Here is a 19,689-nt window from a genome sequence, read left to right on the forward strand (position 1 = left end):
CTGTTTGGTGTGTGAGGGATTTTGCGTTTTGTCTTCTGCCCTGTAATTTAAAGGGATAAAACGCTCACGTTTAACTTAAGCCAAAACCCAGTTTCAGTCTTTCCACCAGAAATCCCTGAGATGTGGAATTGTGGGAAGCTCCTTGGAGGCTGCTGGGCTGCACTCTGTGGGAAGACGGCCTGCAGGCTTCAGTGGGCTGGGCTCTCCCGGCCATGGCTGCCTTGGTGGCTAACTCAGGCTGCGGCGACAGACTAGTGAGGCAGGTGGACTCTTCCCCGATGTTTAATATAACCTGACAGATAAAGTGGATTTGTAATGAATAAATTATCTAAAACCCATTTCTGTTTTTTTGTTTGAAATGAAAACATGGTCTTGAATATGTTTCTTGGAGAGAAAGAAGAGACGCTTTGATTAGGAATTCTCTGTACATTTAGTTTTGGGTCAAGAAGAAACGAAAACCATTGGCCACAAGCTCTTGGGCGTTCCAGGCAGCCTTCAGTGTGTTCAGGGGGCTTCTCCGTTCTCGGCTGGTGGGGTTGGTGCAGCCGGGATGACAGAGGAATATTCCACAGGAGAACGAGGAGTGACTGTACTGTGGACGTTGTTTCTGTCCCTGCAGCCGGGGCTGTGAAGGCTGCAGGCTGCCGTTTGCTGGTTTACAGGGTCATAATTCTGGCCTGGAGCTTGACAAACGACCCAGGACCTCTGAGATGGGAAATGAGGTCTGCATCCCCTGTTCTAATCAGGATTTGCTGTCAAAGGTCATTTTCCACAGTGTGGCTTAATAGAGTTGGTTTTATATTCCCTGAGGGATACGGACTTCCAAATGGTTGCAGTCTCACTAACTGTAATGTATACAGCTCGTGTTTGAAAGGAAATCAGCTCTCCTCCAAGGCAGTGGTTCTCAACCAGGAAAACTTTTCCCCTCAGGGGACACTGGGACATTGGCAGTGTCCAGCGACCTGGAGACTGTCACATCCAGGTATGCGGGGTGGCTCGGTGGTGCTGCGGAGATTTTGTGGTGCACAGGACAGCCCCACAAGGAGCGACCCAGACCCAAATGGCCCTGGTGCTGAGAGGGACAGACGCCGCTCACAGAGAAGCGACCACAGAGACCCGCATCCAAGCAGGCTTCCCAGGGCAGGTGGGGCCGGGAAAGCTGTTCCGTGGCGCAGCATCCCAGTGGCTCTTACGGGGTGAAAGCCCCTCTTAGAACTAAAAGTCCTGAAGCCGAGACCAACTGGGGCCATCCACGGCCCTGTGCCGTGCCGCCTCCTGGACGCACACTGGGAGCTGGAGACGGTCCAGCCTCAGCAGGACTGGGCCCTGAGGACCCCGCCTGTAACCTGGCACTGGCTGCCTGCAGATCATGGGGCGTGGAGGGAGAGGCTGCCAGTGCTGTCCTAGTGCAGCAGCACCTCGTGGTCACGACGGATCATCTTTCTGAACTTTGCACCTCAAACATTTAAAATGGAGATTTTGATTTTTGGCAAATGTGGAAAATAGATTTCAGCTCAAAAAGCAGGACCTGAGAACATGGTGTGTTAAAGTGTCTTTCATCTCATGCCACTTTGCAGCCTTGGGACCCTCGGACTTGTACCCAGAAGGCAGTAAAGATGACAGCAGCCCCCGTTTCACTGATGGTGGCTCAGAGGACATTGTGAGATGGCTGGAGGGTCAGGTGGCTGTAGGGTCAGGGCTGGGCAAGTTGTATTCAGATGCTGTTTGCTAAGCCCAGAACATTATAGGAGGTAAATAAATAGCACACAGTGTTCTAGGGGTAGAAAGATGAGCCCATTTCCCAGGCTGCTGCCAAAATCCTTTCTCCTGTCAGCGTGGGAGGTGACCCTGCCCGATTACAGGACGTCTTTTGGCCCCTCTTTCCCCTGGCAGCAGCATGGAAGTGGGTGGGGGAGGAGAGGAGCACACTTCCTCCCACCCCTGGGGACTTGTGAGCGCAGTCTGCAAGCTCTGACCCCAGGAGGAAGCGTGGTGAAGTGCACTTCTGACCACGTCACGCTCCGAGAACGTGGACGCTGCACCTCTGACCACATCACGCTCCGAGAACGTGGATGCTGCACCTCTGACCACGTCACGCTCCGAGGACGTGGACACTGCACCTCTGACCATGACCACATCGTGTTCTGAGAATGTGGACACCAGACTTCTGACCATGTCACGCTCCGAGAACGTGGACACTGCATCTCCGACCATGACCACGTCTTGTTGTGAGAACGTGGACGCTGGACTTCTGACCACGTCATGCTCCGAGAACATGGACACTGCACCTCTGACCACATCACGCTCCGAGAACGTGGACGCTGCACCTCTGACCACGTCACGCTCCGAGAATGTGGACGCTGCACCTCTGACCATGTCACACTCCGAGAATGTGGACGCTGCACCTCTGACCACATCATGCTCTGAGAACGTGGACGCTGCACCTCTGACCATGTCACACTCTGAGAATGTGGACGCTGCACCTCTGACCACATCATGCCCCGAGAACGTGGACACTGCACCTGTGACCATGACCACGTCGTGTCCTGAGAACGTGGACTCTGAACTTCTGACTATATCATGCTCCGAGAACGTGGACGCTGCACCTCTGACTACATCACGCTCCGAGAACGTGGACGCTGCACCTCTGACCATGTCACGCTCCAAGAACGTGGACGCTGCACCTCTGACCATGTCACACTCTGAGAATGTGGACGCTGCACCTCTGATCACATCATGCTCCGAGAACGTGGACACTGCACCTGTGACCATGACCATGTCGTGTCCTGAGAACGTGGACTCTGAACTTCTGACTACGTCATGCTCCGAGAATGTGGATGCTGCACCTCTGACCACATCACACTCCGAGAACGTGGATACTGCACCTCTGACCACGTCACGCTCTGAGAACATGGACACCGCACCTCTGACCACGTCACACTCTGAGAATGTGGACGCTGCACCTCTGACCATGTCACACTCTGAGAACGTGGATGCTGCACCTCTGACCACGTCATGCTCCGAGAACGTGGACGCTGCATCTCTGACCATGACCACATCATGTTCTGAGAACGTGGACGCTGGACTTCTGACCACGTCATGCTCCAAGAACGTGGACGCTACACCTCTGACCACATCACGCTCCAAGAACATGGATGCTGCACCTCTGACCACGTCACGCTCCGAGAACGTGGACGCTGCACCTCTGACCACGTCACGCTCCGAGAACGTGGACGCTGCACCTCTGACCACATCACGCTCTGAGAACGTGGATGCTGCACTACTGACCATGTCACGCTGGCCAGAATTTGGCTGTGGGACAGACTTCACTGGAAAGGAAACTGGGCAATGTGCTCAGCTACAACTGCTTTAGAAGAGAGATAAAATCAGATATAGACTAGCAGTCTCTACCACACTGGCATTTAGATAATTTGCAGCTTTTCTGCCAGCCAAAACATTTCATGTACAAATGCAAGTATTTCTATAGGATGGATATCTAGAAGTAGTCAGAAGGAATGTGCCTTTAAAATTTTTATAAGTACTTCCCAATTGCCTTCTGTAAAAGCTTCATTAATTTACATTCCCACCATTGATGAATGAGTGCCCTGCATCCTTCAACAATGGGGCATTATTCACATTTTATCCTGCTTTCCAGTTTGCTGGATAAAAATGGAATGGATGAATGGATGGATGGGTGGATGAATGGATGGATGGATGGATGGATGGATGGATGGATGGATGGATGGATGGATGGATCGATAGGTAGATAGATAGATTCTCATTATAATTTGCATTTCTAATCAGGAGCATGGAACTCAGAGTCATTGATGATTCCTCTTTCTTCTGTGAATGGACTGTTTGTGTGTTTTGCCTGTTTGTTGTTGTTTCGTCCCTTTGTTGATCTGCAGCAGAAGTTTATATGAGACACATCTAAAAACTTCCCTGTCATGTACTGTGTACCTCCTTTCTTTAAAATTGCTGGTCACTTATATGTGTCTTTATTAGAATTACAGATTCTTTATCTTACTGTATCAGTCAGTCTCAAGACTTAGTAGGTTTTGTGACTTGCTTAATTAAGGCCTTTCATATGCCAAAATAAATGAAATTTTTTTGTGCTTTTACATTTAGGTTTTCAGTCCACTCTGATGTGTGTGTGTGTGTGTGTGTGTGTGTGTGATCTCATATAGCAATACCAAATGGTGGGTTAGAGTTTCCAGCATCACTTACTGAATTGTTAATTCCTTCTTTGCAGATTTAAAATGCTGTCCTCGTTAGAGTTACATGTGTGTCTCTGTTTCTGGGCTCTCTCTTTTCTGTTGATTTGTTTGTCTCCCTCACTAATATCATCCTGTCATTACTGTAGATTTATAGTATCTTTAATATCTGGCAGTGTGAGTCCCTATTCATTATTCTTTATTAATTTTTTTTTACTCTTGTGCTTTTTTTTTTCTTCTGTACTCTATAATCATCTTGTGAAATTCCATTAATGGAAAAAACCCAGCAGATATTTTGATTAGGCTTGCACTGACTGTTTGGATTCATTAGGCAAGAACTGACATCTCTCAAATCCTTCAGTGGGTTTATTTACAGAGAGCATTTCCAGGTGTTCTGTTATAGTGCAGTGATTATAAGCAGTCCACCAAACGCAGACAGTTTAACAACATTTTTGGTAGAGTGGGGTCCTGCCCATGATGCACGTGTCTCCACACACCCCGCACACACCTGGGCTGTTGGTATCCTGCCTCATCACGTCTGAGATATGACTTAGGTCTGAGATGTAGCTTATGTCTGAAATGTAACTTTTGTCTGCTTCTTTGCTGTGCACGGACAAAGCTTCTGCAGGCTGCCTCCATGCTATACTTCCCCAGGCTTTGCTTGATCTTCTGGCCTTCTGTCCCTTTCCTCTTGAGTTATGAACAATCCAGGCAGTGCCAGCGGCAGAGTGTGTGGCTTAGCTGCTAAGAAACAAGCTCACTTTTGCTGGGAGTTTGATTTTTGCCGATTTCTGGGAATTTGATTTCTGCCACAGCTTCACTACTCACACTCTTGATGTCCAAGGAAAGGTAAATAATGAATGTGTTCTGTGGAGAATTCCTTAAAAGTGTTAGCTTTGTGTGCGGATTGTAAGTGTTTCTCAGGTGAGATGAGAACATTCTTCTCTGCATTTACAGAATCACTAGTGTCTGTTCAAGGGCTGAACAGTACAGTGTGTTCGGAAAAATGTTTCACTTAGCAGATTAGTGTTAGTAGGTTATTGTTCTGCGATTGAAATACATTTATACAGCCAAACCCACTTATACCCCTTAAGTATGATCTTTCAAAAGTCATCTCAGTGACAAAGTGCTTATGGGCCTCTCTGAAATTAAAGGGACAGTGGCATGCAAATTGGAGGACCCGACCAACTCTTCAGAGCTCCCCTCCCTTGTAAATGAGGTGTGTGTTGTGTTATATAAACACAGAGATGAGACAGAGTAAAAGCACAAATGGAGACATGGAGTGATGAGCACATGTGTGAGGCAGCTGTGGATATATGGAGGGAGGCCCCACAGTGGGAACTGAGACAGCTGTGAGACCTATGGAGGGAGGTCCCATGGTGGGAAGTGAGACAGCCGTGAGATCCATGGAGGGAGGCCTTGTGGTGGAAACTGAGGCAGCTGTGGATTCATGGAGGGAGGGCCCACAGTGGGAACTGAGACAGCTGTGAGACCCATGGAGGGAGGACCCATGATGGGAACTGAGACAGCTGTGAGATCCATGGAGGGAGGCCCTGTGGTGGAAACTGAGGCAGCTGTGGATTCATGGAGGGAGGCCCCACGGTGAGAACTGAGACAGCTGTGGATATATGGAGGGAGGCCCTGCGGTGGGAACTGAGACAGCTGTGAGACCCATGGAGGGAGGCCCCGCGGTGGGAACTCAGACAGCTGTGAGACCCATGGAGGGAGGTCCCATGGTGGGAACTGAGACAGCTGTGGATCCATGGAGGGAGGCCCCACAGTGGGAACTGAGATAGCTGTGAGACCTATGGAGGGAGGTCCCATGGTGGGAACTGAGACAGCTGTGAGACCTATGGAGGGAGATCCCGAGGTGGGAACTGAGACAGCTGTGGGTCCATGGAGGGAGGCCCCGTGGTGGGAACTGAGGCAGCTGTGGAGTCCATGGAGGGAGGTCCCACGGTGGGAACTGAGACAGCTGTGGGTCCATGGAGGGAGGTCCCACGGTGGGAACTGGGCTGTGGGGTTCATGCAGGGAGGCCCCGCAGTGGCAACTGAGACAAGTTTAAGGAGTTGACCAGCAGCTGGACCCAGAGGCAGCTGTGGAGGAGCTTGGGGCTCGGGATGATGACTTTGGCAGCCACCTGGTGCGGGCACTACTGGAGTAAAGCAGCATCTGAGGAGATGTGGAGAAGTTCAGTTTGATCGTTTTGGTTTTGGTTTTGGTTTTTGGAGACTGAGTCTCGCTCTGTCGCCCAGGCTGGAGTACAATGGTGTAATCTTGGCTCACTGTAACCTCCGCCTCCTGGGTTCAAGTGATTCTCCTGCCTCAGCTTCCCAAGTGGCTGGGTTTACAGGCGCCCTTCACCACGTCTGGCTAATTTTGTATTTTTCGTAGAGTGGGTTTCACCATGTTGGTCAGGCTGGTCTCGAACTCCTGACCTCAGGTGATCCGCCCGCCTCAGCCTCCCAAAGTGCTGGGATTACAGGTGTGAGCCACTGCACCTGGCTGGTTTGCTGTTTTTATCGTTTTGTATAAAGGCTAACTCAGCGTCTCTCCAGCAACCAGGCTCAATGTGTGTGCCTTTTGTGACGTGCAGTACTCACCAGCAGCCCATATTCCCGAGATGCACATGTAACGAGCGCACTTTGTGTGTTTTCTAGAACTACACGCAGTACATCCCTCTGTCCATATATGACCTGCAGACATGGATGGGCAGCCCGTCGATCTTCGTCTATGACTGCTCCAACGCTGGCTTGATCGTCAAGTCCTTCAAGCAGTTCGCACTACAGCGGGAGCAGGAGCTGGAGGTGAGCGCTCTGGTGCTCGGAGAGCGGTGCTGGGTTTGCTTTTGTTTTCCCTGGGGGTGGGGTTTGGGTGGGGAGGTTGGGAGGTGTTGGACATTCTCAGAATGGAACAGGGCTCAGAATGCCAAGGGCAGGATGGCATATTCAATACCGGGAGCTAGCGAGGCACTCAGCACACTTTTATTTTTGAAACATGTTCTGTTACAGCCCAGGCTGGAGTGCGGTGGTACCATCTCTGGGCACTGCAGCGTCTGTCACCTGAGCCCAAGCAATCTTCCCTTCTCAGCCTTCCGAGAGGTTGAGACTACAGGTGCACACGCCATGCCGCCATGCCTAGCTAATTTTTGTAGTTTTTGTAGAGGTGGGGTTTCGCCATGTTTCTCAGGCTGGTTTCAAACTCCTGAGCTCAAGCAATGCATGTGCCTCAGCCTGCAAAGTTCTGGGATTACAGGCTTGAGCCACTGTGCCCAGCCCAGTACAAACTTACAGGCTTATTTTTACATCTCATTTTACTCAATGTCGTTTTTAATCCAAACATCAATTGATAACATTAATAGGGTTGATTTGTGCCCCAACAGTCTCTGCCTCCAAGATAAATGTGAAAATAAAGCAGACACGTTTATTTTAGGAGACGTGGACCCACAGCTTCAGTTCCACGGTCTTCACTTCCACCAGTGCCTTTGTTACTGCCCCAGTTTCTTTTTCTGTTGTGTTAAAAAAAAAAATCCGCGACAACCACTAAGCTAAAATGATAGAAAACAAACGAAAACAGCTGCCATTGGTAGCTCCCACTTCAAAAAGCGGAGAGCTTCTGCACCGCTCTGATAATGAAGAGACGTTTTGCTTAGTTGTTTTAATTAATATTTGATGTTTGAATTAAACAGTGAATTCTTAGGACAAATTGAAGAAGCAGTTTCAATTAAGAGGCCTCCATCTTGTGGCCTGCACAAGAGTGTCAGAATGAAACATTTTGCAGCCTCAAGGGGGTCATGAGTTCTGACTGGTTGCAGTATAAGAAATTCTCAATTTAGGAGCAAAAATGGTCTTGAGTATGTTTCCTCAAGACTTTTTGAGTATATTCCATTTTAATGTATTATGTTTTCACATTTCATCAGAGGAAAGTGCTGAAACAATCGGCAACAAAATTTGAAATTCTGTTTGGTAGACTTTCATGTTAATGTGTGTAGAGTTGAATATTTTATATTTGTTAAGTCTTTATGTGAGACACTGCAAAAGAGTGATAAGTATAATGTGCTTTGTCCATGAAAAAGGGTCCACATGCAACACGTTTGTTTTCTGTGATGAGGGAAAGAAAGATCAAGGTTTGTATGATCAAATTTTTTCCCTTGCTTTTAGGCATTTCATCTTGGTTTACCCAGGGGATAGGTTATCTAATAAGCATTAAGGAACTCAAAGCATTGAGGGGTAACTTATTTTTCCTTGCATCGAGTAATAAATATTACAAAAAAAAAAAGAGGCAGATTTTTACATTTATAATATGTAAATAAAAATGCCACAGAATCCTTCCTGAGTTCACCAGATTTATGGGCTGTAGAGTGGCTAAGGGAAAGACCAATCCATCAGCCTTAGTTAATTAAAACATGTTAAATGGAGACCCGCTCCCCTTTCAGCAGAAGACCAGCACCTCCAGCTCATGCATAATATCAAATGTTTGCATCCCAGCGCTCTGAGCATGTGCTCCGGCAGTACCGTGTGTGCTCACTGTATGTTGCCAGGGATTAATCAGCCTAAGACACTGTTCATTTCATCAAGTGTAACAGAAAAGATTCCCATGCATCTTTTTTTAGGGAAAAAAAAATGTTTAATTGACTCATTCCACACGAAAGAGATCAGATGAAAAATATGTTAACTGAGTTGGCAAATAGATGGCAAGGCAATGCGATACCGTATGTCTTTAATTAGCTCTGATTTTTATCTTCGTTCTTTAATTACAATGTAGATCAGTCTTGTGTGTTTCTATTACACTTACTATTATTGGTTATTGTTCACTTGGTCTCTTACATAAACAGTGGAAATTAAAATGGTAAAATTAGCTCCTAACTAATATCTTAATGTTCATTTAGTCATTTTACTATCTGCTGGAGAAACAGCAGTCCTGTGCAGCCTGTTAGGGTTTTTCTTTTAAAATATTTTTTGCCTCTTTACAGCTGGTCAAATTCTTTGTAAATTTACAATATGTTTTAATACTTTTATTGTATGACATGTGAGCTGAAAGAAATTGACAGGTGAATGATTTGTTCTAGTGTTAAAGAATTGATTAAATGTAATGCAAGAAAATGGTTATTTGAACCAGAAAGCCTCCAAATAATAAACATTAACACAAACATGAGTGACATAAATGTTAAGAGATGATGATCAGCTTTCATATTCTTAGTGGCACAGTGCTTGTCCTGGGACCAGGAGGTTTATTTATTGTGTGCTTCTGTCTCAGGAGTGCCGTAGCTAGAGTAGAAGACGACTTCATCAAAGCACAGATACAGTGTTGCACACACATCAGACCATCAGAGCCAGAAAACGGCGTCTCCGTCACTCAGTAATCTCGCTTCTATTTGTCATTGTGTCATATTTCTTTGTAATTTAAAAATTAAGGATACTATTCAAGTCTCTCCGCTTTCAGTCTTCTTTTATAAATATTTATTTTTACCAAATTAGCATATGCCATGGTTTGAAAAATAATACAGAAGGTTTATGATGAATAAAATAGTTCCCGGCCCCACACTTTCTCTGCTGAAAATCTGTGACCAAAGGCACCTCCTTTCCCTGTTTCCATTTCTAGTTCTTCCGACAGGTGTCTCCTTCTCTGTAGATGACATGCTGAGACCACTGCTTCTTGATTCGTCGATTTGAGGTTATCTGTGGGCTTTCTCTTAGGGTACAAACCAAGAACAGAGCTGCCATTAAGTCCTGTTTAAAGAATGGAGAAACGATGTGGAAGCCTGTTAGCAAAGAAGTCGATTCCATGTAGATTACATGCTGGTTTAAATTCCTATGTGTTGTTTGTATTCAATAGTGAATTCTAAAGAGAAAATTCTAGATTGAAGAGGCTGCGTCACTCACGACACCTTCTTGCTTTCCCTCTTATTCCCTCTGTTGGGTGTCTCTATACTTTGTAACCTTTGCGGTTTTAAGTAATATCCTTATGCTTATATTTCTGGTTTTATCAGTAATGGGTCATTTATTCCATTTTCAAGGCTCTTAGCTTCTTTGTACTTTCTTCTCCCTTTTTTTTTTTTTTTTTTTTTTGAGACGGAGTCTCGCTCTGTCGCCGGGCTGGAGTGCAGTGGCCGGACCTCAGCTCACTGCAAGCTCCGCCTCCCGGGTTCCCGCCATTCTCCTGCTTCAGCCTCCCGAGTAGCTGGGACCACAGGCGCCCGCCACCTCGCCTGGCTAGTTTTTTGTATTTTTAGTAGAGACGGGGTTTCACCGTATTAGCCAGGATGGTCTCGATCTCCTGACCTCGTGATCTGCCCGTCTCAGCCTCCCAAAGTGCTGGGATTACAGGCTTGAGCCACCGCACCCGGCCTTTTTTTTTTTTTTTTTTTTTTTTTTTTAACAGCTTCTGTTATCTGCACTTTTTGCGATTGTCTGTCGTTCTCTGACCACGATTAACACCTCTGTGCTTGAGTGGAGATTGATTCTATAGGAAGACAAGCATTAAACCTTGTTACCTGATTATGGCCACATAAATATTGCTCACTTAGTGGCTAAATAGAGTAGAGTACTGTGATCTCCATTTTTATAACTGTTTTTGTTAGTTTGCTTGCTTTTCCTGGACATTTCCTATTTTCTTCTTGAATTATCTACCGTTACCACTTCCACCACTGATAGATCCGTAAGGAGAGCGGCAGAGCACAGAAGGCGCCCTCTCCCCTCGTGTCTTCCAAGCTCTCCTGCCTCGCTCAGCCGATGGTGCCTGTGGCCTCCTCCCCAGCGTCAGCTGGCTCCCCTTTGTAACTCTCCGGGATCCATCCCTGTGTCTAGATCCCACTACTTCCCCTCTCGATCTTCTCCGTTGTTCTCCTAGAGGAAATCCTCAAGCACCACCCTAAGAAAGGATGTTTGGCAGTCTGAGACCGTCCATATTTGAAGCAGTGGAAGTAATGAAAAATCTCATTACTGGGTTTTAGACAAATAGCCGTTTGTCTTTTTCACTAATAAGGTCTCTGAGGCAAATGATTGACTTTTCAGCAGTGCCCCTGGAGACTAGGCATCCTTGGCCGGCTGGCTTATCCTCATGGTTGCGATATGCCCACCACATCTGCAGGTGTTCCATCTGCTTGGGAGGCAAGAGAAAATGGGGAAGGGGCAGTGCTGGCCACAGCTGTCTCTTTTATAAGGAAAGAACAGCCCACCCTCTGTGTCTGTGGCTTCCACATCCTTGGAGTCAACTAACTGTGGCTCCATGGCCGGGCGCGGTGGCTCAAGCCTGTAATCCCAGCACTTTGGGAGGCCGAGACGGGTGGATCACGAGGTCAGGAGATCGAGACCATCCTGGATAACACGGTGAAACCCCGTCTCTACTAAGAAATACAAAAAACTAGCCGGGCGAGGTGGCGGGCGCCTGTAGTCCCAGCTACTCGGGAGGCTGAGGCCGGAGAATGGCGTGAACCCGGGAGGCGGAGCTTGCAGTGAGCTGAGATCCGGCCACTGCACTCCAGCCTGGGCTACAGAGCGAGACTCCGTCTCAAAAAAAAAAAAAAAAAAAAAACTAACTGTGGCTCCAAGACATTCAGAAAAAAAAATATTGCACTGTACTGAACATGTACACTTTTTCTCACCATTATTCCCTAAACAGTACAGTGTAACAACTGTGTTTACAGCATTCACATTGTAGTAGATGTTATAGGTAATCTAGAGATGATTTGAAGTACACCAAAGTCTGTGTGTAGGTTACATGCAAGCACCACACCATTTTTTATCTGTGTGTTGGCAGATTTTGGCATCTGTGGGGGTCTAGGAACCAATACCCTAGGGATATTGAGGGATGACTGCAACAAGCCGACTTCGGTTTAGACGAAGTTGGCCAGAGCCAGGTCACGCAGCACCCCAGCTGTGGTTGAGGGGTGGCTAAAGGGAGTGGACTTAGGAGTGTCTGTGAGATGATCCGATGAGGACCATCAGCCACATTGCCTGGGTAATGTCATCATTCTAACTACATCCATTATCCATAGTGTAGATATCGAATGTGAGGCAATTTTCAGTCTTCCAATGGTAGCATTATTACTATTTGCAGTGGATGAGTAGATTTCTTGATAAGTCTGCCACCTCCATCCAGATAAATGCCATAAGAGGAATATTTATAGTCATCGTACACAGTATATGTATTGACTGAGTTAGAGAGAAAAACGAATTCAAATGTTTTTGTAACAACTTTTATCTTGGATACTAAATCCTTAGCCTGTAAACTAGAAAGGAAGGTGAAGTCTGAAAGACACAGATGCTCGGCCGGGCGCGGTGGCTCAAGCCTGTAATCCCAGCACTTTGGGAGGCCAAGGCGGGCGGATCACGAGGTCAGGAGATCGAGACCATCCTGGCTAACACGGTGAAACCCCGTCTCTACTAAAAATACAAAAAACTAGCCGGGCGCGGTGGCGGGCGCCTGTAGTCCCAGCTACTCGGGAGGCTGAGGCAGGAGAATGGCGGGAACCCGGGAGGCGGAGCTTGCAGTGAGCTGAGATCTGGCCACTGCACTCCAGCCTGGGTGACAGAGCGAGACCCCGTCTCAAACAAAAAAAAAACAAAAAACAAAACAAAACAAAAAAGACACAGATGCTCTTGGAAACAGAGCCCATGAAGTCTTGTCCATCAGTGTCTTCTAGTGGATATTTCTCAAGGGCAGTCACAACTCACCATCACTGAAGACGGCAGTCAAGCCCGGAGTGAAATCTAGGTGAGTTTCTCTTCTTTCTAATGGGAGGCCAGTAGCGAATTCGGTCGGTGGTAAAGACAATAATGCCTTTCTTCTGCTGGGACAGCATAGGCTTGACTGCTCCAGTAAGTCTTGTTCTGCATGTAGCCATCTTCATTTGGTTTGGGACTGGAGCATAGGCAAGTTCTTGGTGGAGCCATGAAAATAGCCTGAGAATGACTTCTGGAGAACAGATTGCCGTGTGTCAGAAGAGTCTTGTATGAAAGTTCAGCCCTGGCTGGTGCAGTGGCTCATGCCTGTAATCCCAGCACTTTGGAAGGCCGAGGTGGGCAGATGGCTTGAGTCCAGGAGTTCAAGACCAGCCTGGGCAGCATAGCAAAACCCCATCTCTACAAAAAATACAAAAGTTAGCCAGCTGTAGTGACGTGCACGTGTCATCCCAGCTACTCTGGAGACCAAGGTGGAAGGGTCACTTGAGCTCAGAATTGGAGGCTGCAGGGAGCCGTGATTGTGCCATTGCCCTTCAGCCCGGGCAATAGCGTGAGACCCCCATCTCTTTAAAAAAAAAAAAAAGTTCAGCCCGTGGATCACGGGCACAATTCACTTCTCCACTCTTCCCCCATACTCTACAAGGCTTTTCTCAGGATGCTTCCGAGTAAATCATGTTTGTGTGGTGTCTCTAAACACGATTGTGTGGTCCAGTCCAGCCACCTCTAGCAGTACACTCCCAAAGCACAGAAACCTGTCAAACGGTCACTCACTGCCACGGCGAGAAGCTTGCTTGGGTCCGCAGCATCCTTGAAGCTGCAGTGATTTAACTGCCGCCCCCCCACCCCCCCACCAATGTGAAAACCGATAGATGATACATTGGCTTCCTGCATTGATCCCCGTAACTAAATTTTATGTCAAATAAATATTGTAATTCTGCCAAAAATGACTAACGTCTAGAATCTTCAAGTTTCCTCAAAAATATTAAATGCGTGTCTCACAGAACTAAGGTACTCATGTTCTGAAATCTTCGTCATTCCTTTGCTACTCCTGTAGATGGGCACACTGCATGCCTGGCATGGAATCCTGCAGCAAAAGGCAATTCTCAGGCTGAAGGTTGTGATTGTAGTGATTGCTGAATACCATCAGTTAGTTCTTTGGGTACCTCTCAACAGGTGTGTTTCTTGATCACCATTTCCTAAATTGGAATTTGTGTGTGTGAGTTTGCAAATCTTCTCCACGGACTTGCCGTTGTCATGGCATCTGTGATTCAGAGGAGGGATCTGCAGTGCCAATTCCACGGGAGCTCAGGCTCGCCTGTGTTTCTCTTTCAAACAGTGATTTTCATAAGTGCTTCCCCTGTAATCTCATAGTTGGTCGTTTGTAGGCAATAGGGACACGAGCTGTCGTCTGTTATGTCACAACTGTATTAAGTGTCAAGTGATACTAATTTTTAGGTTTTAAAAAGATGCTTTCCTCTTTTCTAAGTTATCTCTGTTTCCTCCAGCATAATTTTTTTTTCCTTTGGTTAATTTTGATTATTCTCTCTCATACTAGAGGTGTGTGATGATTTTATTGTTTCTCATATTTAAGAATGAAGAGAAGCTGCCCATCACTGCGGGTCTGTGTCAGGAAGCGTTGGCCAGAGGGCTTTGCTCGATGGGAAGTAGGGGACGCTGTCTGCTGCTCTGGGGACTCACTGACGCCCCCACGCTGAGGTCTTTATTTCTCTGGGCTCTAAACGACCATACTAGCTGCCTTTAATTTTCCCCAGATACGTCAGTAACTCTCTTTAGAGGAAAAAAACTCCACCACCACCCTGAGTGCTTTCTGGGGAGGGTGGTGGTGGAGGATCATTGCAGGACCCCTGGCTTCAGGCACGCAGGTGAGACGTTGGCTGTCCTGATGGCAGGTCTTCAGGTAACCCATGCCTTCCAGCCCACACCATTCCAGGCTTGGGCACAGGGGCCGCCTTCCCACTTCCCTTCTCTGCATGCATTCTAGACACTTTCAATTCTTCTTTTTAACAAAAGTTGGCCAAAGTCAGTTTACATACCTTATGGTTTATTTATAGTAAGCTGTAAGAACCCATACTTGTGAAGGTTTTCAAAACATTAGAATATCTGCTCCCTGGTGTTAAGAGATGTGTAATGTAGTTGAAGCACATATATTCATTCTTTCTCTCTCTGTCTCTCTCTCTCTCTCACACACACACACACACACACACACACTCACATACTCCATCACCACCACCACCACCACAACAACCGAAGAGAAGCATTTTTCATTTAGCAGAAATGCTGCCATTTCCACTGTCTATGGCAGAAGGGGAGTTCATCCAAAACATACAGTAGAAACCCCTTTAGTTGGAATCCACAGAACGACCATCCCCAAAGCACCGCTGGGAAGAATGAAGCCACTGTGAGAGGTTAAGAGGATAGTGGGGCAGGGCTGGCGCTTGGAGTGGACTGGTAAGCTGACTTCCCAATCAGAAAGGAAATAGGTCACAGGAAAAGTGGGGGGAAACACAGGCCCAGAGAAGATGAGGTCCACGCCTGCCAGTGGGTGCTGGGAGGGCAGCCCTGCAGGGAGCAGGCAGCAGGAGCTACCCAGCCTGGTCCCATGTACCTGGCAGGCCTCGGGCTGTGGACACCCTCGCCTTTGGTTTGTGTGACGTCTCACGGTTGGTGGGACATTTGTGCCGTTTCATCCATCTTCAGTCTGCACAGCTGAGCTAAATGTGACCGCCAAAGCTTTTGCTGCTTCTCTGTGCCCATGCACCATCCCTTTCTGTGGTTTGCATGGGGAGATAAAGGTCTTTTCTGTTGGCACCTTTCACAACTCCCAGTCCTAGAATTCGGAGGCTTCAGTAAAAAGAAAAGTGATTTCTCTGCATAAAAGATTTAAGAACCTTTACGGCTGATGATCTTAAATGAAATTCACAGACACAGCAAAGCGTATCATTAGCACAGACAACTTCCAGAGTGCAACTGAAGTTCTCCTTTCTTCACAAATGCTTTCCCGAGCCTGAAATCTTCCTGGGCTGACCTGATACAGCAATCTCCTACACAGCGGCCTTGACAATTATGCGTTGTCTTGTAGCCTCTCTTCTATTGTTGTCAGCTTACTTTACATCTGTTACGTAAACCTGTCAGGAATGCCTCATGTTAAATTGATGCTCAGGAAGGATCTGTAGATTTCACTTGATAAATACATATTTGAATAAACTACCTTTAGTTGTCTTCTTTAGATGTATCTGTGATGCATTAAATATATTTGATCTTTAATTGATTTGTGTGAAATGTGACAAGAAACAAAACTTGATTAGCCTTAATTCATGAATACAATATACTATTTGCACTTGTCACAAAACTGGGAGCTTTCCCCAAATTCTTGGAGTTTAACCTTTTTTTTTCCCCCTAATTTCATCTATTTAAAAGTATTATCTGAAATTGCTTGATATTCTGATCACAGATGATGGCCAGCACTATGAGATGTAGAATGGGGCACTGTGATCCCAGCAGGATCCATCTGCCTGGCCCTGCTTGCTGTCGCAGGAACACTTCTGCACCCAACACTGAGGCCGAGGGGGCTCACCCTGCCCTGACACTGAGGCAGATGTCTTTCACAAGGGATCCTGGTGGCACAAGGCAGTGGAGTTTCTGGCTGAAGGTGGAGCCTCATGAGAGGAGAGGGGCAAATGGGAAGTAAGTGCTTTCACTGAACACTGAGGTCAGAAACACGGAAGAGGTGTTCATTCTCACCCATCCTCTGCAGCACCACACGATAAGCCTGTTTGCTCAGAAGGCAAGGGCAGGAAACAGGCGTAGAGATCAGAAAAGAAGAAGTTAGACCATCTTTTCTTGAAGATGAAGTGATCACCCGTGTTGAAATGTCAGCCGTAAGTATCACCGTGGGATTTACAAAACACTCCATCCAACAGCAGCCAATACACACATTTTTCCAATGTCCGTGGAACATTCATCAAGTTCGGTCATAAAATAAACCTCAACAAGTTTTAAACAACACAGAATGTGTTCTTTAACCCCAAGAGAATCAACTACATGTCAATAAACACAAGAGAAAAATCTATGAAAAAAATTAAACAACGTATTTCTAAATAATGGATCAGAAACCTCAAGGGAAATTTTAAAAAAATACATAGAATTAGATGAAAATAGAATATACAACATATCTGTATTTATAGGATGCAGATAAAGCAGTATTGAAAGAGAAATTTATAGCACTAAAATGCTTATGTTAGAAAAGAGGAAAGATTTCAAATTATTAATATAAATTCCTGCCTCAAGATACTGGAAGAGTAACCGAAAACAGTCAGAAGAAAGGAAATGATAAAGAGCAGAAATCATTGAAATTGAAAACAGAAAAACAATGGAGAAATATCAAAAGCTGATTCTCAGAAAAAATCAATAAAATGGATACATTCCTAGCAATACTAACAAAATAGAATCAAGAGGGAGATGGGAAAATCTCTATAGATCCTGCAGCCATTCAAAGAATAATGAACTTTACACTCTTAAATTCAGCAACTTAGAGGAAACGGACCAATTCCTCGAAAATCCCCAGCTACCAAAATTCAACCAATTGACTGTTCTGAGTATTATCTGTTCAGCATTAGATAATCTGAATAATCCTAGAATCATGAAAGAAATTGAATTTGTTGTTTGATTCTAATTGTCTGAAACATAAATCTCCAGGCATACATGATTTCACTGGAGACTGTTGCCAAACATTTAAAAAGAACAAGCACTTCCAGAAGATAGAAGGGTTGGGAACACATTTCAATTCATTTTATGAGGCTATTATTATCCTAATGCCAAAACCAGACACACCGTTCACAAAGAAAATAAAGAACAGCAAACCAGTATCTGTCACAAACTTAGATGCCGAAATCCTCAAACACAATAATAGCAAATCAGTTCTAGCAATTTATAAAAGGAATTATATACTGTGACTTAGTGGGAATTTTTTACAGCTGTAGAAGTCTAGCTTAGTGTTTAAAAATTAATTAATGTACTTCGTACCAACAGACTAAAGATGAAAAATCATATGATCCTATCAAATGATGCAGAAAACTCTTTCAACAAAACACAACACTATTCATGAGAGAGAGAGAAAAAAAAAACTTGCAGTAAACTAAGAATAGAGAAGAACTTCAATTAGATTTTTTAAAAAAATCTGTAAAAACCTACAGCCGTCCTTTTACTTACCGGTAAAAGATTGAATATTTCCCCCTTAATATTGGAAGCAAGGCAAGGATATCCATTCTTATCACTGTTATTCAATAGAAGTACTGGAGGTTCTAGCCAGTGCAATAAGACAAGAAAAAGACATCACTGATTATCAGGGAAATGCAAATCAAAACTACAGTGAGGTGCTACTTCATGCCACTAGGGTGGCAGCAATGAAACAGATGGGTAATAACAAGTGTTGGTGAGGATGTTGAGAGATTGGAATCCTTGCACACTGCTGGTGGGAATGTAAAATGGTACGGTGCTTCAGAAAATAGTCTGGCAAGGTTCTCAAGATGTGAAACTGAAGGTTAGCCCGTGACCCAGCAGGAGAGGAGCGTGCACTGTAGAATAGCGCTTGGCCCATGCTAGGCACTCAGCTGACCCCTGCTGTCTTGGCTAATGAGCAGTCTAACAAGTCTCCTCCCTGGCAGTGTGGGGCCTCCGAGTGGAGGGTGGTGCTGGTGTGGGGGCTCCAAGTGGAGTGTGGTGCTGGTGTGGGAGCCATCCAGGTGGAGGGCAGTGCAGGAGGCCGTGGCAGGCGGTGGCAGTGCTTGGACTAAGGTGGTAGATGTTGGCAAGGCAAATGTTTGCATCAGGGGTTCATTGTGAAGGATGAGTGATTTGCACAAGTGAAGGATGAAGATTAGATGGAGGACGCAAGCAAAAGAAGTTAAAGGCAACGCCAGTGTTTTTGGCCTGGGTGGAATGGAGCGGCTGTCTCCTGAGCCAGGAGGACCATGAGGCTGGAGGTTGGATGGAGGTCTTGGGGTGTAGGACACAAGAGCTCTGCTCAGGCAGTGTGGGGTGTGAGGTCCCATCAGAGATGTTTGTTCAGCATCTCCTGTAAATTAGGAAGGGTGACAGGGCATACAGCAGCACACAAGTGGACAAACCCTGGCTGTACTTTCCTGAGAATGCATCAGAAGGTGGTCGATGTCATCCTGGAACAGACAATAACTGAAGCCACGGGGTGGTGACGAGCCCCCATGTGGTTCGTGTGGCTGGAGAGGAGAGGCCGGTCGAGGCCTGTGCTCGGTGGTGTGTGTAGAGTCTGGTAAATGGAGAGGCACTGACAGACCAGACCAGAGAAGTAGCCGGGGAGTTGGAGGGAAACCAGGACTCATGGCCTCAGGAAGTCAGGAAAAGCCTCAGGAAAGCCTTCTAGAAGTAGGGACCGTTCACTGATTGCTGTGCTGCTGAGCGGCTCACACGATGAGGACTGAGGATGGACTGTTGCGTTTGTGGACACAGGGCCATAGCTGGACTTAACAAAAGCAGTTTCAGCGCAGGGTGGTGGGCTCTCATGTGATTCTAAACTATCCAAGCGAGGGTGGGCGATGCCGTGTGGAAGCTCCTGAGGGTGGTTTGTTTTCTTTACATGGACGTTATGAGAGCATGTGTTTGTGCTAATGGGAGTAACCTGGCAGAGAGGGAGAAGCTGATGTGTGGGAGGGAGAGAGAGCTCATGAGGGTGGCCCTTAAGTAGGTGTGAAGGGAACAGGATCCAGTACATGAGGGGAGGAGCTGGCTGGAGGAG

At 46.4% G+C, this 19,689-nt stretch overlaps 1 protein-coding gene across 5 annotated transcripts in view; it reads left to right on the plus strand.

Moving 5' to 3' along the window:
- RPTOR (regulatory associated protein of MTOR complex 1) overlaps window positions 1-19,689 on the plus strand; it is a 418,470-nt gene that overhangs the window by 176,243 nt on the left and 222,538 nt on the right. For all 5 annotated transcript variants that reach the window (XR_012426322.1, XM_005585210.5, XM_065532458.2 and 2 more), the window contains one exon: window positions 6,876-7,022. Coding sequence is in view for 4 of the 5 variants with exons in the window: in XM_005585210.5 (XP_005585267.1) it covers window positions 6,876-7,022 (147 nt within the window). In the remaining variant the exon portion in view is untranslated. The remainder of the gene's footprint in view (window positions 1-6,875; window positions 7,023-19,689) is intronic.

This window comes from Macaca fascicularis, chromosome 16 (genome assembly GCF_037993035.2).
Source record: "Macaca fascicularis isolate 582-1 chromosome 16, T2T-MFA8v1.1".
NCBI lineage: Eukaryota > Metazoa > Chordata > Mammalia > Primates > Cercopithecidae > Macaca > Macaca fascicularis.